The sequence below is a fragment of the Capsella rubella genome, unplaced genomic scaffold (genome assembly GCF_000375325.1).
Source record: "Capsella rubella cultivar Monte Gargano unplaced genomic scaffold, Caprub1_0 scaffold_7, whole genome shotgun sequence".
In the NCBI taxonomy this organism is placed as follows: domain Eukaryota; kingdom Viridiplantae; phylum Streptophyta; class Magnoliopsida; order Brassicales; family Brassicaceae; genus Capsella; species Capsella rubella.
The window spans coordinates 6885535-6906273 of NW_006238917.1; the positions used below are offsets into that span (position 1 = coordinate 6885535).

The 20739-nt window shown below is 35.9% G+C and overlaps 6 protein-coding genes across 8 annotated transcripts; 4 read left to right on the forward strand and 2 right to left on the reverse strand.

Moving 5' to 3' along the window:
• The first annotated feature begins 2196 nt into the window (after positions 1-2196).
• Positions 2197-5613, forward strand: LOC17880842 (agamous-like MADS-box protein AGL19). Its single transcript, XM_023779156.1, has 7 exons — positions 2197-2430; positions 4234-4312; positions 4441-4502; positions 4598-4697; positions 5074-5115; positions 5264-5305; positions 5406-5613. The coding sequence occupies exons 1-7, from the start codon at positions 2249-2251 to the stop codon at positions 5559-5561; spliced, it is 663 nt and encodes a 220-aa protein (XP_023634924.1). The 5' UTR covers positions 2197-2248; the 3' UTR covers positions 5562-5613.
• A 468-nt stretch (positions 5614-6081) lies between these two features.
• LOC17878571 (probable serine/threonine-protein kinase At1g54610) lies at positions 6082-8423 on the forward strand. Its single transcript, XM_023779025.1, has 6 exons — positions 6082-6566; positions 6660-6947; positions 7046-7363; positions 7447-7674; positions 7768-7950; positions 8027-8423. Exons 1-6 carry the CDS (start codon positions 6228-6230, stop codon positions 8366-8368), a joined length of 1698 nt encoding a protein of 565 aa, XP_023634793.1. The 5' UTR covers positions 6082-6227; the 3' UTR covers positions 8369-8423.
• On the reverse strand, positions 8393-10797 carry LOC17878192 (dihydroorotase, mitochondrial). Its single transcript, XM_023779026.1, has 9 exons — positions 10709-10797; positions 10474-10542; positions 10160-10308; positions 9751-9932; positions 9493-9629; positions 9250-9415; positions 9051-9167; positions 8810-8970; positions 8393-8727 (listed from the first exon to the last, which is right to left on the reverse strand). The coding sequence occupies exons 2-9, from the start codon at positions 10507-10509 to the stop codon at positions 8536-8538; spliced, it is 1140 nt and encodes a 379-aa protein (XP_023634794.1). The 5' UTR covers positions 10510-10542; positions 10709-10797; the 3' UTR covers positions 8393-8535.
• A 171-nt stretch (positions 10798-10968) lies between these two features.
• On the forward strand, positions 10969-13536 carry LOC17877516 (cysteine-rich receptor-like protein kinase 11). Of its 3 annotated transcripts, none has more exons than XM_006283377.2 (7): positions 10969-11023; positions 11165-11881; positions 11976-12104; positions 12178-12296; positions 12379-12854; positions 12926-13064; positions 13157-13536. In XM_006283377.2, the coding sequence occupies exons 2-7, from the start codon at positions 11350-11352 to the stop codon at positions 13442-13444; spliced, it is 1683 nt and encodes a 560-aa protein (XP_006283439.1). In that variant the 5' UTR covers positions 10969-11023; positions 11165-11349; the 3' UTR covers positions 13445-13536. The 3 variants fall into 3 exon arrangements, with proteins under 3 accessions (XP_006283439.1, XP_023633922.1, XP_023633921.1); XM_023778154.1 differs by having other exon boundaries at positions 12926-13069; positions 13157-13246; XM_023778153.1 differs by lacking the exon at positions 10969-11023 and having other exon boundaries at positions 11109-11881.
• Positions 13537-13863: 327 nt separating this feature from the next.
• Positions 13864-15709, forward strand: LOC17880941 (protein STAY-GREEN 1, chloroplastic). Its single transcript, XM_006284259.2, has 4 exons — positions 13864-14288; positions 14437-14610; positions 14907-15074; positions 15161-15709. Exons 1-4 carry the CDS (start codon positions 14151-14153, stop codon positions 15485-15487), a joined length of 807 nt encoding a protein of 268 aa, XP_006284321.1. The 5' UTR covers positions 13864-14150; the 3' UTR covers positions 15488-15709.
• A 548-nt stretch (positions 15710-16257) lies between these two features.
• Positions 16258-19394, reverse strand: LOC17878166 (protein FIZZY-RELATED 2). The gene is made up of 8 exons (XM_006286073.2): positions 18861-19394; positions 18271-18393; positions 18075-18179; positions 17479-17721; positions 17201-17395; positions 17011-17112; positions 16791-16922; positions 16258-16692 (listed from the first exon to the last, which is right to left on the reverse strand). The coding sequence occupies exons 1-8, from the start codon at positions 19347-19349 to the stop codon at positions 16639-16641; spliced, it is 1443 nt and encodes a 480-aa protein (XP_006286135.1). The 5' UTR covers positions 19350-19394; the 3' UTR covers positions 16258-16638.
• Positions 19395-20739: the final 1345 nt, after the last annotated feature.

Sequence of the window (20739 nt, forward strand, 5' to 3'; positions counted from 1 at the left end):
GAATGTACTAAACTCTAAAAAATTTAGCAAACATTTATTATAATCTACAAAAATCTTTGAGAATTTTAAAATCTGTAAAACTTTTGAAATTCACAAACTATTTTAGATTCAACCTCCCAATAACCCCTAAATGGTTACTATGGATTTAGAGAGATCAACCAATTTTTTACCAGAGTAGCTTCAGTCAGTCACATAATAGCATAATAATACTTCTATATGTGATACGATTATATAATAAACAACTCTATAATTGATAAATCCGTATATAATTAATTTTCCATTAGTATATCATTTGAACCATAATATTAAGTAAATGATCTCATACGTTATGCTATGATCATCATATTACACCACCACCAAGATGACGTTGATCCAGAATAGGAAAGATAATTAACTTGAAAGAAATATGGGAAGACCTCGAATAGATTAATTAGGAGATTTACTAGTTGTCTACTTTTAGCTATCGTCAACTATATATATGGGCATATATGTTACATCATTATAAATCATTACATTTGATTCTCACTCGCTTATATAGTTTCTTTCTTGTATTCTTATGGAAAATAGGAAATGCATGTGTAAAGAGAATATACACTTGGTAGTTAGTAGTACGCTCGGCTCAAATAGGTGAAAGAGATGTGGTCCTCTCGTAGCGTGCGACAACTGTTCCAAGATATGGAAGAATAAACAAATGTTATCTTTAAAACGTATTATTGTGAAAAGCACCCAATAGTGCATAACCACTTGCTGATGCTACAGTTATAAAATACTTATAGAAACGAATAAAGTTTTTAAAAAAAATGAAAAGCAAAATGAGAGAAGAAGTGAAGTGGTGTCAAGAAGCGCATCAAACAAGAGTCGAAGCTTTGCCCCACGTGAAGACATGTACATGTGCAACCATCTTATTGGTCTCATGGTCGTTGTTACAATAACATCGATTGTGTACGGACGTCATCGACGACGGATGATGGGGTTTTGTTTATTTATCGCTCTTTCTTTTGCCTAAAGTTCTGTTTCATCTGTGGACATTATTGTAAACACACAAAAAGGAAAGAGTTTTGTGTTTCAACTAAACTAAAAGGGTCCATATATGACCATGATTCTTGGCACTAAATATTATACTTTTTGTATGTTTGGTAAATTCAAAGGATACAACACTTGCATTTTTCTAGCTTTTGGATTATGGAGATCGGACGGTGTGCGTTTGTGGAGAAGAGAGATGATCAGACGATGTGCGTGCGTGAATGAGTGAGTAATTTAAACTAAGCTTATTTGTCCGAGAGGAGCTGGCAAAGGACAAGGATCAGGTGCAATAGTTTAAAAAACCCTATGACTTTGACGGACACCGGATCTATAGGTTGTCGGTTTTTATGGACACGTGCCAAGATCTCCCCCATTACCTTCAACATCGCCATTGGTTCCCCCCCCACACCACCACCACTTAATTACGTTTTAAGCTAGAGAGGTAGATTTTTGCAAATTACACCAAATCTATAATATCATAAATCGCTCCATTTGTATAGGAATAACAAGTATTTAGTCCCAAACAGCATGATTATTTTCCTTGGCAGTTCATTGGAAAAATAATTATTATTCCCCCGCCCACAAAAATAGCTACTACTTGTACTTATTTTATTACTATTTTTTGTACAAATTATTCTTCATTTTTTAGTTTTTTACCAAAAGAAGAAAGAAATTACGTGATGCTATTTCCAAAAATAAAAGCGATTCACTGCTGCTAGCCAGGTATAGCTAGGGTTATAGGCGTAAGAGGAAAATGGCAAATTGTCAAATATATCTATCATATATATATATATAGATAATAACTTTGTTTTTTTTTTTTTGTTTCTTTATATTTATTTAGTTTTCATTTCTTTCTCTCACCCTCCTCCATCATAAATCTAGGGCTTTCCAAGAATCTGTATCACACCCTCTTTCCCAAAAACCTTGCTATTTTCTTTTTCTCTCTCCAACACATCAATCCAAAGCTCATCATACACATACAAACTACAAAGAGAGTGTAAATCTCCAAATCCATCCTCAGTTTCTGAGTTGATCTTTCATATTTTATTTAATAGATTTTTTTCCTTCTTGACATGGTTAAATCAAAGGCCAAGCTGTAGTTGTTGTTGATGTTCTTGGTCACTTTTTCTTGATAACTATTCGTTTTCTTTTAATTTTAGTTACATAAACTTTTCTCTTGTGTGATCTTGAACAGAAGATCTGGAGAAGAATATAAATCAGAAGGATGGTGAGGGGCAAAACGGAGATGAAGAGGATAGAGAACGCAACAAGCAGGCAAGTGACGTTTTCCAAGAGAAGAAATGGACTCCTCAAGAAAGCCTTCGAACTCTCGGTCCTTTGTGATGCTGAAGTTGCTTTGGTCATCTTTTCTCCAAGATCCAAACTCTATGAGTTCTCTAGCTCTAGGTATGTCTCCAGCTTCCTTGTTTCTATAACCTCCTTGTGATGCAACATCGATTTATTCTCAGATTCGACTGAGACTCTAATCCGGTCCCATTTTCACCGTTACTATTCGATGTATTTGACTAAATAACTATCAAGATCTGATAAGAGTAATATTAATGATATAATGGTAATTTTGACTTTAGAAAAAGTAGATCGGAGAAAGAAAATGGAGTATAATTTCATAGGATTGAAACTAATGAACCGTCTTATTGCAAGATGATGTATAGTCACCAGATCTTTATGGCACTACAATCTATGATGTGTGTTTGTGTATATATATATATATATGTATGTATTTTTATCCCATCCACTTCTCGCTGTAGATGAGTTGATCTGTTTGACTTTCTCTATCAAGTGAGATCTTTTTTGATATGGAAACAGCTTTAGTATTACATATACTTATGATACTTATCCATTTAGAGACTTCAATGCTATATCTAGTTAATTACTTTGTTTGTATGTAGCAATATCAAGAAGACTATTGAGTATATATAGTGTATTTACTTAACTCAAATTAGGCCTATTTATTTATTTATATCAACGAATTCAGCATCTTCATGAATTAGGCAAAACAGCCATACTTGGAACTAACGCTAAATTTCCTTACTTAGACATGTGTCTATATATGTATGTACTCACCTACATATACAGTGTCTGTGATTGATTTTGTCATGGTTCAATATAGATATATATACACATTATTAATATATACTTTTACAAGTACATGCTCAAATATCATGGATATATATTACTCATTTATGGGTGGACAGTTATGTCTAAGCATAGATGAGTACATGATGTAACACATTTGTATTCTGGTACATATATGTCGGTCGACATGCTTCTATTTGTATATGCATTATCTGTGAAAATGTGGCAACAAAGAGACATTTTGCTTCACTTTTCACCCACAAATAGCAGTGACGGAGTCAGCGCATGTGTGTAGCTCAGATTTATATTCATTCTTTTTATGTTTTCCCTTCTTTTATTTATTGGGTTACAATGCTGATTTGTTTCGGTATAAACTTATGCTGATTTTTAATAGAGTAGAAGGATTTAGAGACTTCAACATTAAACGTATACTTAAGTGTCTTTTGAGCAAAGCTAAAAGAAAACAAATTAATCACAATTAACTAGGCACTGTCAACCGCAGAATCCAGTTGTTAACCCACTGTTTAATGTAATATTTTAAAGAATAATGCTTATTAATTTCTATGTTGATCGGAGCATTTCCATGTGCATCTCTATATATATGTACTAGCTAGTTAAGATCGATAAACCTCTGTATATGTATAGAACTGTTGTATACATGTATGATATTGGCGTATTGTATAATACATATCAATATGTATTGCTATAGTGTTTACTAGTTTAATTTATGCATTTAATTTGGAATTATGGAAATAAGCTAAACCTTTTGTTTTCTTTTAACCATGTTTTGGGCCGGGGGTCAAAACATGAGATCATATCCTAACTGTTGGGAACAATGCAACGAGCCATGTTTACATGATTCTGTCTGTCTCTCTTTTACACATTATAATATTATCAATGATAATGGTCATGCATGATGGCGTCGCTGCGTAAATAATTATGTAAAATTTCATCAGAACTCTTTTACTGTTTTTTTGTCACACACATTCTGATACAAGCATTTATGATATTATTGATTTTGCTTGTTCCAGTTTGATGTGAAAACGTTTTGACTCTCACATTTTCGTTTTCTTTAAATATTTATTTGATTCTCGGCTCCTTGGTTATTTTCAGTATAACGAAAACAATAGAGCGATATCAGAGACGAGTAAAAGAAATTGGGATTAACCATAAGGGAGATGCCAATTCTCAGGTAAAGCTATATATACTCTTTTCCAAATCTTTCATGGTTTTACAAATTGCTGATGAATGAATAATCTTTTACTATATATTTTTGTTGGTATTATGTTTTAAATGTTTCAAACTACTATTTCTTGACAGCAAGCGAAAGACGAAACACGCATCTTGACAAAAAAGATTGAACAGCTAGAGATATCTAAACGGTTTGGAAAATCTCATAGTACAATCTTATGAGAAATTTTCAATGGATTGTATAGACACTACTGTAAGATATTTTGATTTGTAAAAATGATTGTAGAAAACTGCTTGGGGAAGGCATTGATACATGTTCTATCGAGGAGCTGCAACAGTTAGAGAATCAGCTGGAGCGAGGCTTGACCAGGATAAGAGCCAAGAAGGTACGTATTCTTTTACAATTAAGTCCGCATAAATGTCATGCATATGACACGAAATTGTGGAAATTAAATGATGTCATTTGTAGATTCACACCCACTCAATTAGTCAGATATTCTTGTTTTTTTATGAGATTTTGAGAATATGCAATATTTATAATGATGATATACTGTATTTTATGTGTTTACATGGCCTCTCTAGCTAATCATATTACTATCCTTAGATTAACATTGTAATAATAATGAGTTATCAGCAATTCAGTTATTCTGATAGTGTACTAGCTAGGATATGTGGTTTAACGATTCCTGTAGTATATATATATGAATTAATTTCAATGTGGGAAATTTGCTTACATCTATTTGTATATTCAATTCTTTTCAGTACCAATTACTCCGTCAAGAAATTGAGAAGTTGAAGGAAGAGGTAAAACACAACATTCATGTTTCTAAAGCTTTTTCTTTCTCAAAATGTGTGTTAGTGTGTACATATATGTATGTTCATAATAAGATAAAGAATCATCGTCTTCAAACTTTTTTAAAGAAGTCTTTTATGTTCCTTGTTAAAATCTTAGGAGAGGAAACTCGCTAAGGAAAATAAAGAGCTGAAGGAGAAGGTACGTACACATTTTTAGTTTCGAGTTTTTAAATGCTGCTATTTCTAGTGTATAAAAGGTAAAATATATATGGATTATGATTAAGAGAGTTTTGGTGAAGTGGCTTGGAATGGGAGCAACAGTAGCATCATCACAATCAACGTTATCATCATCAGAAGTGAACATAGATGACGATGACAATATGGAAGTGGAGACTGGTTTGTTCATTGGACCTCCTGAGACAAGACAATCCAAGAAAGTCCCTCCTCAAATCTAATCTCACGACTTCACAATGAATGTATCAACAACTACCAACTCTTTTTTTTTTTTTGTATTATATTTTCGTCCACAAGTCTGAGATATTCAATAAACTCTGAACATAGTGTATGAATTTGTTCTTACCCAAGCAGCTAAACTTAAGAAAAACAAAAATCACCTGTACAGTACGTTTCTATCACTTGTAGTTGTGTCTATTTGTACCAAATGAAAGGACTTTACAAAAAACACATTTCGGAAAAACCAATATCATAATGATCATCATTGTACAGCGAATGCAAATTTGGTAGCTCATTCTGATATCTGTTTCTGTAATCGGACAAGGTACATAAAAAGAACAACTTGAACTAAGCTAAATAGGTTAACCATTAGTTACGTAATCTCGAAATCTGAAGAGAATAAAAATTGATTAAGCGACATAGCATTTTAGGAAGGGGTCCACGACTAGGTGTGTGGGGGAGTAAGCACTGTCGCTTTCCGGCGAATTTGGTTCTATTCAGACATCTGACATTTCCTCTTTTTCCACTTTCTTTTCTTTATAATTTGTTTAGTTTACGTTTCTTTATTGCACTTTTCTATATTCTCCTCTAATTCAATGTACATACAACATATCTTTTGTAAGTTGTAACAAATCTGAGTGCCGTGTGTTTCAAGCTTTTGGCCAAATATGGGTTGCATCGTTTCTTCTCGGAAAAAGAAACCGGCAACAAAAGGGTTCCCGGAAAACCGTCCTCGCTTCCATACTCTTCCATCAGAAAGAAGAATAGCTGATGATGATGGTCATGATCAATCCCAAAAGGTTTCAGAACTGTTGCAGATGAGTGATACTTTATTAGGTCATCCCAAGGAGCTTAAGAGAGAAGAAAGTGTTCTTGTTGTTAATGTTCATCCTCGTTCATCGGAATTAGCTGCCTCCGGTTGGCCACCGTGGCTTATCTCTGTAGCTGGCGAAGCACTTGCCGGTTGGATCCCTGGCCGTGAATCTGACTTTGAGAAGCTAGAACAAGTCTCTCTTTCTCTTTTTCTTTTTCTTTTTCTCTGCCTTTCTTTGTTGATTCCCATTTTATAAAGAAAGACATACTCTCTGTATTTGCAACAGATTGGGAGAGGAACATTCAGTAAGGTGTTCAAAGCTAGAGATCTTCTTCGTAACCAGACTGTGGCTTTGAAGAGAATCCGGTTTGATCTCAATGACTCAGAAAGCACCAAGTGTATAGCCAGAGAGATCATGATCCTACGCAAGTTGGATCATCCAAATGTCATCAAACTGGAAGGGTTAATGCTAGTAGACCACGATTCCTCTACCCTTTACCTGATCTTTGAGTACATGGAACATGACCTCTTGGGACTCTCTTCATTACTCGGTGTCCAATTCTCAGAACCTCAGGTACTTTTTATCGCTTCTGTACAGACTCTCTTCATTACTAGCCTACTAGGTGTCAAATTCTCAGGTACTCTCTTTTTCTTCTTTTTCTTCTTTGTCAGGTTAAATGCTACATGAGGCAGCTCTTACGAGGGCTTGATCATTGTCACACTAATAATGTACTCCATCGGGACATAAAAAGCTCAAACCTTCTGATCAACGGTCATGGAGTCCTTAAGATTGCAGATTTTGGGTTAGCTACGTTCTTCGATCCTCATAACAGTGTTCCCTTGACAACTCATGTTGCAACTTTATGGTATCGACCTCCTGAGCTTTTGCTTGGAGCCTCTCATTATAGTGCTGGGATCGATTTGTGGAGCACAGGCTGCGTGATAGGTGAATTATATGCCGGAAAGCCTATTCTTCCTGGAAAAAACGAGGTAAAACCATTACATTCCAATCAGTCTTGTTCTTACCATAGAAGCAAAGTCTCAGAATTTATTCTCTGTATTACAATGTTAAGACAGATCAACTGCATAAGATATTCGAGTTGTGTGGATCGCCTTCAGATGATTATTGGACAAAACTAAAGCTACAGCTGTCAGCTCCATTGAGACCAATGTTTCCATATGGATCACGTATAGCAGAGACATTCAAAGATTTTCCAACTTCTGTTATTTCACTTCTAGAGACCTTGCTCTCAATAGATCCAGATTTTCGAGGCACTGCAGCTAGTGCTCTGAAGAGCAAAGTAAGTTTGGATTGGGATCTTTTCATTTTCCTCTGTTAATTGCTGGTTTGTTCTTATGACTCCAACTGATTACCTTCTTCCACCGTGAAACAGTACTTTAAAACTGAGCCATTGCCTTGCGATCCATCTTTTCTACCAAAATACCCTCCCAGTAAGGAAATCAACCTTCAAATGCGCTATAAAACAAGAAAACACGCTTCACAAGTTAGAAGGACAGACGAACCACAAACTATCCAGCCAATACTTGCAGATTCTTCTCTTACAAAACCGGTGCAGGTATCTCTAATCTTTTATTTCTTGGTTTCTTTAGTGTTTTGGCAGATATCCGAAATAAAAGATGATGTCTATGCAGAGAAAGTGCTCAAATTCTACGAGCGAAGACAATTCATTTACAAAGTCTTACGAGGAAGACGAGTCAGCCAGTTTACCAGATGATTCTGCTAGACACATGCAAACATCTACGGACACAATAACTGAGGATGAAACTATACCCCACGTCTCTTACACGGACCCATCTAGAGAAGACCAGAATCTAGGTGGATCAATGAATATGGAGGAACACATACCTTGGCCTATGAGTCCGTCTAGAGTTAACCCAACAGCAATTCTGCCTAGCCTTTACGAGAATGGGACATCTTCTTCTGGAGGAGTAGGCATCAGACCCACTCTGATTGAGACATATACTGTCATTTAGATTAAAATGGAAAAAAGAAGAAGATTCAAACACAAAAATAAACTTTCTTGGTCAATATCTTGCTTTTATTCCTCAAAAAATGTAGAGCATAACTCAGCCGCAAGAAAATCCAATCCAAAAGATACACTGTTTCAGGAGAATACTTTTAACAACTCCAAACCACCACATTAGTTCGACGGTTGCCATTGAAGGGTTTCTCCAGCAAACATAGGGACAATCTCTCCGAAGGAGAAGCTGAAAACGTCTGGAACCTTCCATGGAGATTTCTTCAGTGTGATCTTTGATGAGTTTCTCGGGAGGCCATAGAAATCAGGGCCATTGAAGCTTGTAAAAGCTTCCAACTTGTCAAGAGCACCAGCCTGAATGTTAAAGAAGTAAAAGCTATGAACATAAGGAAACCCCAAACTGGGAAGGTAAATTGTCTGAAGTTACAACGTTTACCTCATCAAAGACCTTGGCGTATAAGGACAAGGCAACAGGAGCGCTGTAAATACCAGCACATCCGCAAGATGATTCTTTTCTACTCCGTTCATGTGGAGCACTATCTGTACCGAGGAAGAATTTCTTGCTTCCACTAGTTACAGCTTTAACAATGGCTTCTCCTGTACAATGAAACAATGACCTTCAGAAAGCTCTGAAATAAATGAAATCTTAAAGTTCTTAAGAAAAGTGAAGAACATACGGTGTATTTCTCTTTTGAGAACCGGAAGACAGTAGTTGTGAGGTTGTAATCCACCTTGGAAAAGGGCATTTCTGTTCAGAAGGAGATGTTGTGGTGTGACTGTTGCACCCACAGACCCTATAATCAACAAAAGGGCATGAGTTAGGTAGATTTATATTAATCAAAAGACAAAAAATGAAAAAGAACATAGTTACAAAACCTTCTTTGCAAGATTCAACAAAATTCACAGCATCCATGGTAGTAATGTGTTCCATCACTACCTTCAGCTGTGGAAGGCGTTGGATCAGAGGCTGCAGAACTGTATCAATGAAGATTTTCTCGCGGTCAAAGACATCAATACTCGGATCTGTGACTTCCCCATGAACCTAACCAAAACATTTCCTCAGACAAGACACTATACAGTACAAAAATAAAAGTCTAATGTAGTGTGTGATTTATTTACCAGCAAAGGCATGTTTTGTTTGACCATCTCTTCTAGTACCGGTAAGCATTTTCCAAAAAGGTCCGTAACACCATCTTGGGAGTTGGTTGTTGCTCCAGCAGGGTACAGCTTCACTGCATAAACCACACCACTTTCCCCTAAAAACGAACAGATATACAAGAATAAACTGAGTAGTCGCAAGTAGAATCTCAATCTGAAAGATAAAAAATGTAACTGACTACTTTGCAACATGATGGACAAAGCACAGGTTGTACTTACTTGCAAGCTTGATCTCGTCAGGTTGAGTTTTGTCTGTCAAATAAAGTGTCATAAGTGGATCAAAGCTAGTCCCAGATGGCAAAGCTTTCATGATAGATTCCCGGTAAGTAATGGCAGCTGCAGTAGTTGTAACAGGCGGCTTCAGATTTGGCATCACAATCGCTCTCTTAAAAGTACTCGCACTACACACATTTACAGACACCATTAACCATCAAATACAACACAAGAGATCAACGAAAAACATTAAGATTGTAAATTTGAGGATCTCATACATAACAAACAACAACTGTTCCTATATAAAACACCAACAACAACCAAAACAGTAATGTGAAAAAAGACACACATCCACAATTACACTCAAAATTGCAAACAAAAGGAAAAAACAAAAAATTGCAGGAAGTTATATGACCTGTGGGAAACAACAGCCTGAAGAAGATCACTGTCACGGAGATGAAGATGCCAATCATCAGGTTGAGTGATTGTCAGTTCCATTCTTACTGCTCTTGGCTTCACTCTCTTACAAGATCGGTCAAACTTCAGCTTCTGAGATCCAAATCCCTAAACACAGTAATATAAACTTTTACAGATGCAAATGGAGACAACTATATGCTTCTTCTAAATTTAAATAAAATTAAAAACTGCGTCACGTGGATTGAATAAAAATTGGGTAAAACTTAAAACAAAGACTCAAGCAAGAGTAAGGAAGAGTAGACAGTCCCGTACATATACACTACAAGGAGAAACCAAAGTCTTTATCATGTCAAATCTCAAGGCTTTGCAAGATATTTTCACCTGTTCAAAAGGGCAATAAGACAAGACATGACATTCAATAAGTGAACAAAGCAGTGATTCGAATTTTTTACAGAAGTTTCGATCTATCTTAAAAAAAAAGTCATAATTAGATTCGACCCGAGTTCAAATATATTCGAAATAATGCAAAGAAAAAGCTCATTTATACCTGATATGTGAAGATGGCCTCAACCTCAAGGGAAACGAAGAAGACGAAGAAGGTTACCACTGAGTGGGATTAACGAATGCAGTCGGATGTCAAAATCGATTTTGTTTTGAAACGGCATCGTTTAGTGTTTTTGGTTGTGTTCTCTGTAATCACAAATGGTAACAAGTGATTCGTCAAACTACTAATCATTCTAACGATAAGTCATAACAATTTGACCAATACTTTTAGTTATTTTTACTTTTCAACTACAACATAACATCCATGTGTCCTCGCCTAGGTTCTTTAGCAGAAGTCCAAGATGATCTCATCCCTCAGGTAATCTTAAAACCTTCATCATCAAAAAGAATCAGACACCAACATACCTGTATAATCTCATCTGGAATCAAAACATGACTAACCACAATACTAATTTCTTCTTCTTGCTCTCGCTCATCCTCTGTTTTTGCTTTACAACAGGTGTTGTGTTTGTGTCTGCTCAAACACAACAGTACTTGGAGGACGGATCTTTCACACCAAACAGCACTTTCAACAAGAACCGTATCTCTCTCCTCTCTTCTCTTCCTTCTAACGTCACTGCTCGAAAAACCTTCTTCTATAATGCTTCTCTTGGCCAAGATTCGAACAGAGTTTATGCTCTAGCTATGTGTATTCCTGACTCCAAAACAGAGGATTGCTCAAATTGCGTCGAGACCACTTCGGATGGACTTATCAAAAACTGTCCTAACAACACCCAAGCTTTTCATTGGTCAAGTGGTGAAAAGACTCTCTGTTTCGTACGTTACTCGAGCCGTTCTTTCTTTGGCTCAGCCGATATGGACCCGCGTCAGATTATTCCCAACGTCACGGATGTCAAATCGAACTTGAACGAGTTTGATAGAGTTTGGCAAGATTTTATGCTTCGTGTGGTGAACTTAGCTTCTTCTAGCTACTATGAAGCTCAGATTAGTCCCTTGGGATCTGAATATAGGATGATGATCTACACGATTATGCAGTGTAGTTCTGGTATAACGAGTGCTGATTGCAACACCTGTTTACGAAACAACGTTGGCGATTATCAAAACTGTTGTCGTGGGAAACAAGGTGGTCTTGTTACTCGTCCAAATTGCTTTTTCCGGTGGGAATTTTATCCTTTCTATGAAGCTTTTCATAACATTTCATCCCCCGCCAAGAAAGGTAAAAAAAAAAAAAGGCCAATTCAAGAACTTTAATACTCTGCTTTTGTTATGTTTCTATATACTGATACGCTTTCCTATTATTGATTTCGAAGATTCTCCAATGGTGAAAATTTTGGTTCCAATTCTCGTCGTCGTTTCACTATCCGTCCTTGGATTTGTTCTTTACCGGAGGTGGAAGAAGAAGAAGGACGTATCTAGAGAGACTTACCATGATATAGGCTGTGAGTTTCTTCAGTTGTTTGTAACTGTTTACTAGCAAAATCAAGATTTCATGTTTCTTTCTTTGATATGCAGTTACTGAAGTTGATGCTATGTCTTCACTGAAGTTCGAATTCCGTACCGTTCAAGCTGCAACAAATGACTTCTCGGAGGACAGTAAACTCGGGGAAGGTGGATTTGGTCCAGTGTACAAGGTGATAACCTCAGTTTTGATATTTTACTCGATCATTTGTATCGAATTGCCTTTTCTCATATCAACAATTAAACAATGTGTAGGGAAAGCTTCAAAACGGTCAAGAAATAGCGGTAAAAAGATTAGCCATACGTTCAGGACAAGGAGATGAAGAATTCAAGAATGAGGTTTTGCTATTATCTAAACTCCAACACAGAAATCTAGTTAAGCTTCTAGGATTTTGCTTACAAGGCGAAGAGAGGCTTCTCATTTACGAGTTTGTTCCCAATTCAAGCCTTGATCATTTCATATTTGAGGTTGCTAAATCGAAACCAGTAGACTCTCAATCTTTAAGGACTAACTGGAGCACACGGTACTACATTATCGTCAACATTGCTCGAGGGATTCTCTATCTTCATGAAGATTCTCGTCTCAAGATCATTCACCGTGACTTGAAACCTAGTAACATTTTGTTGGATTATCAGATGAACCCTAAGATTTCAGATTTTGGGATGGCGAGACTGTTTGATTCGGATAATCCGACACAAGGCCTAACAACAAGCAGAGTCATGGGAACTTAGTAAATTCTCGAATATTAACTTACTGATAATTTAAACTCGCACTTTCTTACCTCAACATTCTCTGCTGCAGCGGGTATATGGCGCCGGAATACATAGCTCAAGGACGATTTTCAGTTAAAACCGATGTTTACAGTTTCGGGATAATGGTTCTTGAGATCATATGTGGCCGGAAGAACAATAGCTTTCAACCAAGCGGTGTACCTTTTCATGTAAGGTACTCTTTGCGTTAATTAACTTTACCAACAAGCAAAAATTATTCTCTTTTTGAGTAACTAATTTTGTATAAAAAAAACCGGTATAGGCCTGGATGAATTGGCGTGCGGATCGAGCACTGGACATTGTCGATTCAGTGATCACAAAGAATGTTTCGAGAAACGAGATAATGAAATGCATCAACATTGGACTTTTATGTGTTCAAGAGAGTGTGACAAAAAGACCAAACATGAACTCAGTTGTTCATTGGCTCAATAGTAACTCACTGACTCTTCCGGTTCCATCAACCCCTGCGTTTGTTGTCCACGACGAGTCAAGTGAGGCTTCTCGAGTTTCACAGGTCACGGTTTCAATCACTGATCCTGAGCCACGGTGAAGATTTGTTATTCTACGCTTTCATAAACTCTGCTTTTGTAGATTTTTGTTATGAACTTATGAGCCTCGTAGATAAATAAGAAAGCCAAAGCATTTGAGGTCTAATTTACTGAGTAACGAATGATCAAACTAAACCGGAAATAAACCGGACATATTTGGGTTGGACAACAGCATGAGTTAGAGCCGAACACAATGTCTCTTTGTCGCAACGAGATGACTAAGTTATCCAAAAAGACGGTTAGAGCCACTTGTTAGCCCCACCATGACGACACATGGGTAAGCTCATGCAAAGATTAGAATACACGTGGCACTCTCTCGTGTTCAGAAAAATTCCAAAACAGTCTTCAGATTTGGGCACGGAAGTGTGAAACGTGAAGCAACACCTTTTAAACAGAAGAACCAACCCAATACGCATCAGAAAGAACCCTAAATTCCAGGAAGATCTCAATAGGAATTTACAAAAACCAAAGCTTCAAGCAATCATCAAAGCAAAAAAAAAAAAAAAAAGCTTAAAACTTGGATTTTTAATTTCTTTCTTAAAGCTACAAGCTTTCTGATTGTGGTTTCAGTGTACGAACACGCAAGTTATCGCGTGAGAAGTTTGGTTCCAAGCCTCAGCAAAAGGGCTTCTCTGTATTTAGGGCTGTTTTGTTTCTGTCTTAATTTCTCAAAAATTGAAGCTTTGATTTGGTTTCAAGAGAGCAGAGATGTGTAGTTTGTCGGCGAATCTATTGCTACCAACGAAGCTGAAACCAGCTTATTCTGACAAACGGAGTAACAATAATAGCAGCTCACTCTTCTTCGGCAATAGAAGATCCAAGAAGAAGAATCAATCGATTGTTCCCGTAAGGATTTGTTCTTTAAATCATTTTGGATTGAAGTTTGTATTTATCTATGTCTATGTCTGAATTTAAGGGATTTGACTGATTATTGAATCTAAGGAAGAACGTAGTCGTATAAATTTGAGGTCTTTTTGTTTGGAATTGGGTGCAGGTTGCGAGGTTGTTTGGACCGGCGATATTTGAATCATCCAAATTGAAAGTATTGTTTTTAGGGGTTGATGAGAAGAAGCATCCATCAACGCTCCCTAGAACGTACACTCTCACTCACAGTGACATTACGGCTAAATTAACATTAGCTATTTCCCACTCCATAAACAATTCTCAGGTAAAAATACCTCTTTCTCCTCTTAACATCTCTATATACACAGTAGTAGTATTATGTAGTCTATATGCCTCTGTTTTTAGGAGTATAATATTTAGGGAATTGAGCATTTCAAGCAAACACTAGGCTGATGCATATCTATTGTTAAGCTTTATATATCTATAATTTGGCTCTATGGTATTAGCTTATGTATGCTTATATTATTTCCCATAACACTTCTCCTCAGAAAGGTTAATGTAATTGGGATTCATTATTGTTGCTAATTTAGTGACTGATGTATATAAATGTTTTGTGTATAGTTGCAAGGATGGGCAAATAGGTTATACCGAGATGAAGTTGTGGCAGAATGGAAGAAAGTGAAGGGGCAAATGTCGCTTCACGTTCATTGTCATATAAGCGGTGGCCATTTCCTTTTAGACCTCTTTGCAAAGTTTCGGTACTACATCTTTTGCAAAGAGCTACCAGTGGTAAGTTCCCATTATTCAAAAGAAACTTATTCTTCTTGTTTTCATGTAAAACATATGTTTGATTTCTATGATTGTTTCGGATATAGGTCTTGAAGGCTTTTGTACATGGAGATGGAAATTTGTTGAACAACTATCCTGAGTTACAAGAAGCTCTTGTTTGGGTTTATTTCCATTCGAATGTTGATGAGTTCAACCGAGTTGAGTGTTGGGGTCCGCTTTGGGAAGCTACTTCTCCTGATGGTCACAGGAGTGATACTCTACCCGAGATTCGGTGCGCGGACAAGTGCAGTTGTTGTTTTCCACCCGTTAGCTCGATCCCATGGTCTCATAGTCTTAGTAATGAAGGTGTTAATAATGGTTACTCAGGGACACAGACTGAGGGAATTGCTACTCCTAATCCGGAGAAACTCTAGTGATTTGATATGGAATTGCAAGTTTTTCTCTTTTGGTTTATGGTAGTTTGTAAAGTGAAAAGGAAATGGAAGATTCCTCTTGGTGGATCTAGTATTGGTTTGGTCTGGTGTAAATAATATGGTATAGGAAGATGATGATTGTTTGTAGGTTAAAAATAGTACAACATTAAGTTAAAACATGTTTGATATTTTGTATCTTTTCTTTAAAAGTCTTTGGCCATAGTAGCTGTATCACATCCACAAGATCAAAATGTAAGTATGCGACCGATTAACTAGTAAAGGGAAATAGAGTGGACCAAAATCTCGAAAGTTAGTTCAGAAACTTAAAAGGTAATAATAGAATGGACCAATTCTACAAAAATTAAGTTTAGAAACTTAAAAGGAAGGGTAAAACCTTATAAGTAACGATAATGTGAAATAATAAAATTAGTGAAGTTAAAATATGAAAACATTCATGAGTATCATCAAATGTATCATCACATCAGTGAAGTAAAGTAATAGACGAATACTTAGGACGACACAGGTCGACGGTATAGCACGTGAAAACAAAGGAGAAACGTGAAAGTAAAGAGATGGCAAAAAGACTTGGTTTCATCAAGGTTTACAAAGCGTATCAGCCACTTCTTGCTTCTAATGATTCCAAATCATTTTCTTGGATTTATTTGGTCTCTTTCTTCAAAATCTTATAACCAACCATATAGTGATGACTTTCTAATGTGACCCCATTCGTCTATCTAATTTACAACCAAATACAGAAAAGAAAAGTAATATAATGGAATTGGTAACGAATTATTGCATTTATTATGATTGGCTCAATATAAAATGTTTGTATTCGTAAGTAAATACAAGAAGCTATATTTTGATATATGAAAAGAAGAATTGAATAAAGATATACACTTTTTTGGAAAATTTTGTGAATATGGTGGTGGTGCATCTTGACGAACCCAGAGAGATCGATCCATCGGTGATTTTAAATCAAAGGGTTAGATCCTTTTGCATCCGTGTAAAGAAAAAAGAATTTAATGACTCTCTCTCCGTGACCGTGTGGAAAAGTTGGTTGAGACGACCAACTCAACTCAAGCTGGCAGCTGTTGAAGAAATGAAGAAGAAACTTATAACTTTGTCTGTGTGTCTTGTACTGAAAGATACTTTCACCGAATTGTTGTTCTACCAAAGAAAGATGACCCGATTTCACTATCCGTGTTCTGTAACAGAGTCAAAAAAATTTGGAATCAGTTCCTCTAGAACATTGCATTTTGAGATGATTAATTGCACAAGTAGATTAAGTTTTGAGTATTTTTACCTGAGATTTGGGGGAAGGGAACACATTCCAGAACCTTAAGGTTTCGTCTCCTGCTCCTGTTACTATCGTCTGTCCATCGGGTGAAACCGCAAGGTACAGGACACGGTATGTGTGACCGGTCAGAGTTGCAATCTAAACAACCAATATAAACAGAGTTAAGCATATGATCCTTAATAATGAAGAGTATTAAACAGAGAAAAAGGTCATAGAGAGTTCATACTTTGGACATAGTTGGGTATTTCCAGACAATGATTTGGTTTTGGGAGTATCCATGCGTGCTAACCAGCTCGTTTACATTCTTAGACCAAGCAAGATTGCATACCTGTAATATGCAAGAACAAAAGAAGGTTATTAAACGTGAAATGATGGTTATGTTTTGTGAAGCCATGTCAAGTTAAGAAAACATTTACCTGACTGCAAGTATCTATGGAGCTTAGATGAGTATTCGTCGTTGTATTCCAAAAACGTATGCATCTGTCAGCAGTACCACCACCAGAAGCAAGAAGCCCATGAACATGAGGAGACCAAGCAATTGCTTTTACCGCTGCAGTGTGTTCACTATATTTTAAAACCGGTTGTGTTGAATGCTGGTTCCATACAAAAAGCTGCAAACAATTTTAAACCACTTTAGCCGTGCTAGGGGTTAAAAATAATAGACTAATGTAACCGCAAATCAAGAAATACATACCCGATTGTCGTTTCCACCAGATGCTAACTCTCTGTTGTCATAAGACCACTTGAGTCCGCAGACCTCGGACTTGTGACCTGCCAGTTTACTGACATGATCTTCTTGACACCTTATGTCCCTCTGAAGGATACTCTTGTCTCTACTACCAGATGACAGAACCGATGAACCCCATGCCAGGGCTCCAACTCTTAGACGATGACCTTCCATTGTTCTTGTTCTTTTGCAACGCGACGCATCCCATATCTGCCAAAACACAACTAAAGTGAATATTACATAGAAAGAACATCATAAATTCTTATATGCGCTCTATTACTTTCCATCTTAACCCAAAGGATTTATAACTTCACTTAAGGCAAGGATATAACTTTATTCGTGAATATCTTCTTTATAAAGAAAGATATCTTTGTAATAATCCCTTGATATTGTATCATTAATGGTCCTACGGTTCATAAGAAAAGGTCTAATCATGTTGTAACTGTAAGTAGTTACTTTACAGTATATCTTCCAGGTTCAGAAAGTTGCAAAGTAACGTAAATTATTAGTTATATGCTTAGGCCAAACAGTAGACAAAAACAAAAGAGTAAATGAGATCTAACCTGAACTTTCCCGGTACTAGTTCCAACAGCCAGATGAGTTCCACGTAACGCCCAACCAACTGAGCAAACACTATCATCTGCCCCGAGATCGCATAACTTAGTTACCTGTTAGATTTCAAGGAACAAATCAACATCAAAACAATCTGAAACTATGTACTATGATTTATTAAAAGTGACTGCAAAAAAAAAATCTCACCTTGCTGCTACAAGCATTCCATAAATAAACGCAGTTCCCTAATCCCACTGCAAGAACATTTTGTGCAGACCAATCCACAAGATTCAAATAAAAATCATCTTGCAAGGCCGGTGCATCAAGTACCTAATCACAAACACAATAAGAAAATCCTCTGTTATCATCTGTAACAACATTGCTCATAAACAAATATCCAAATCCAATGTCAAAATCAAGCTACATCACATAGAAAACCACTCTAAGAACAGTAAAAAACAAGCATTCTTCAATAATGCTTCCATCTAAATCACTCTACACTAAGTAGAACCTCAAAAACAAGAATTCTAGACCATCAGAGAACAAAACATCACCAAGATCACAAATTGTGTGATGCATTAGTGAAATCAAAGATCAAAAGTGAACTAGATCAAGAATCAAAGCTCCCCCGACCCCCAAATCTTCAGACATTACAGAAAAAGACAATCAAAAACCACACAATGCCACAAATTACTCAAAAGAAACAAGACATGATCCAGATTCAATCTTCAAAACACAAAACAATCCACACAAATCAAAACAATCCAAAACCAACCACAGAAGCAAAAAATCATCACCTTATAAGGCGATCGCGGGACTTTCCTGGGAGCTTTGACCGGACTATGACAAAGACCAGGAGCATCATCAATCCCAAAAGGAGAAAAAGAATTAAGAGAGCGATGAGTCTCCGTCTTAAACCTGAAAATATTTCTGGAGGAAGAGAAGCCAGTAATATCTCTCTTCTCCGGCGTCTCAGGACCAAACATGGCGGCACGCAACAGAGTCGCGTAAGAGCCAGCTCCGTCTTCCTTACCGTCTTTACTGGGAGAAGGAGACAGATCGAAGAGAGCGAAACTGGATCCGGATCTACTGGGTATAAATCTATCAGAGTATATAGACCTCGACGGTGATTGAGATTGGTTAGCATTGATCAATCGGTTGATTCGTCGCTCAAGTGAAACCACCGGAGTGTTCATCGACGGTGATTGATTCAAACGAGATGATGAAGACGAAGAATTCCAATTCCTCGCTATCACATTGCTTGCGCTAGGATCTTCATCATCCATCGTTTTGACCTTTTTTTTTTTTTTTTTTTTTTTTTTTTTTTTTTTTTTTTTTTTTAGTCTTCAGATTTAACAAAGGCTTCTCCTTTTTTTTTTTTTTTTGTTGAAGTGTTGTTGAGACAAAACCTTCTCTTTGTTGCCTTTTTATTGTAGTTTTTTTTTTTTGTATATAATAATTATTATAATCTTTTTTACCTTTTTGACGTTTTTTCTATTTTTATTTAATTTTTTCCTTTCCCGGGAAATCTCAGGGAAAAACAGAAAACGACATGTGAAGTTATGCGGTTTTAAGCGGATCAGGTAAGGACCGTGAGGTTTAAGCTTTCTGATTACTGTCTCTCCTTCAATCTTAATCGTTGGATTAAGAGAGTAAAAAATCAAAAATGGTTAATGGGCTTGGGCCTAAGATTGTAGTTAATGGCTTAATACCTATTTTTTACCCCTTTTTAACCTTTAATGCAGTTAAAAGTCTAGTGATCTTGTAGAATCTTAGATGGCAGGCGTTGACAACAAATAATAAAATAGTTGATCAAATGTTGTAGATCTATGTCAAATCAAGCCAAAACATGCTCATTTTTATATATTAAATATTAGATCTGATTTGTCTTTTTTTCTTAATTTTCATATCTAAGAAAATTGAGATACTGTACAAAGAAAAAGCCCAAAAGTTAAATCTTAAAGATACACTAGAAAATTTCCAATTAAGAAAGATATAGTAGTAAAAATAAGAAAATTATACTTATATAGTTATTAAAAATACATAATCTAAAATGTATTTAATATTTTTTTTTAATAAAGCAAAACACTAAAAACTGAAAATATGACACAAAGAAAAACAAAATCTTACTAATATGAATAATATAGATTGCAACTTGCAAATGAAGGTGGTGATTTGTTTTATAATTCCGTACTGAGCATTAACAATATTAGCTTACTGTCTAAAGAAGAAGATGCTTGTAGATGTGTAGATGTGTAGGTGGAAAATTCTATTAACTTTCAATAATTACTATAAACATTTATTTTCTTTACCAAATCATAAATTTTTTATATATATAAAGAGTTACTAATTTAGCAAAAAAAAAAAAAAAAAAGAGTTACTAACAAAAATCAAAATGAGAAAGGAAAACAAAAGCTTACAATATGAAAGTTGGAGGTACTGTACTACTATCTCAGTGTTTTTATAATTAAATTGCATACATTTCACTGACCATTTTCAAAGTAAATAAAAAAGCAAAAGATTGTAACCATCTAAACAATAACAAAATGAAAGAAATTTTCATTTTGAAACAATTGAAACTGTTTGTATATAATATATATATATATATATATATATATATATATATATATATATATTTTTGTTAAGATACTCAATTAACACACACAAAAATAAAGT

Coding starts and splice junctions, on each gene's coding strand:
- LOC17878166 (XM_006286073.2), bottom strand. CDS start 19,349: ATGGATGATGAAGATCCTAGCGCAAGCAATGTGATAGCGAGGAATTGG. Junction 17,722..18,074: donor CTAGTACCGGGAAAGTTCAG/GTTAGATCTCAT, acceptor GTGTTTTGGCAG/ATATGGGATGCGTCGCGTTG. Junction 17,396..17,478: donor CTGGTGGAAACGACAATCGG/GTATGTATTTCT, acceptor AATTGTTTGCAG/CTTTTTGTATGGAACCAGCA.
- LOC17880842 (XM_023779156.1), top strand. CDS start 2,249: ATGGTGAGGGGCAAAACGGAGATGAAGAGGATAGAGAACGCAACAAGC. Junction 2,431..4,233: donor TATGAGTTCTCTAGCTCTAG/GTATGTCTCCAG, acceptor GGTTATTTTCAG/TATAACGAAAACAATAGAGC. Junction 5,306..5,405: donor ATAAAGAGCTGAAGGAGAAG/GTACGTACACAT, acceptor GTTTTGGTGAAG/TGGCTTGGAATGGGAGCAAC.
- LOC17880941 (XM_006284259.2), top strand. CDS start 14,151: ATGTGTAGTTTGTCGGCGAATCTATTGCTACCAACGAAGCTGAAACCA. Junction 14,289..14,436: donor AGAATCAATCGATTGTTCCC/GTAAGGATTTGT, acceptor AATTGGGTGCAG/GTTGCGAGGTTGTTTGGACC. Junction 14,611..14,906: donor ACTCCATAAACAATTCTCAG/GTAAAAATACCT, acceptor TTTTGTGTATAG/TTGCAAGGATGGGCAAATAG.
- LOC17877516 (XM_006283377.2), top strand. CDS start 11,350: ATGTGTATTCCTGACTCCAAAACAGAGGATTGCTCAAATTGCGTCGAG. Junction 12,297..12,378: donor GATTTGGTCCAGTGTACAAG/GTGATAACCTCA, acceptor AACAATGTGTAG/GGAAAGCTTCAAAACGGTCA. Junction 12,855..12,925: donor AGCAGAGTCATGGGAACTTA/GTAAATTCTCGA, acceptor TCTCTGCTGCAG/CGGGTATATGGCGCCGGAAT.
- LOC17878571 (XM_023779025.1), top strand. CDS start 6,228: ATGGGTTGCATCGTTTCTTCTCGGAAAAAGAAACCGGCAACAAAAGGG. Junction 7,364..7,446: donor TTCTTCCTGGAAAAAACGAG/GTAAAACCATTA, acceptor TACAATGTTAAG/ACAGATCAACTGCATAAGAT. Junction 7,951..8,026: donor CTCTTACAAAACCGGTGCAG/GTATCTCTAATC, acceptor ATGTCTATGCAG/AGAAAGTGCTCAAATTCTAC.
- LOC17878192 (XM_023779026.1), bottom strand. CDS start 10,509: ATGATAAAGACTTTGGTTTCTCCTTGTAGTGTATAT. Junction 10,309..10,473: donor TTTCTCCTTGTAGTGTATAT/GTACGGGACTGT, acceptor TACTGTGTTTAG/GGATTTGGATCTCAGAAGCT. Junction 9,168..9,249: donor TGTTGAATCTTGCAAAGAAG/GTTTTGTAACTA, acceptor TGTTGATTATAG/GGTCTGTGGGTGCAACAGTC.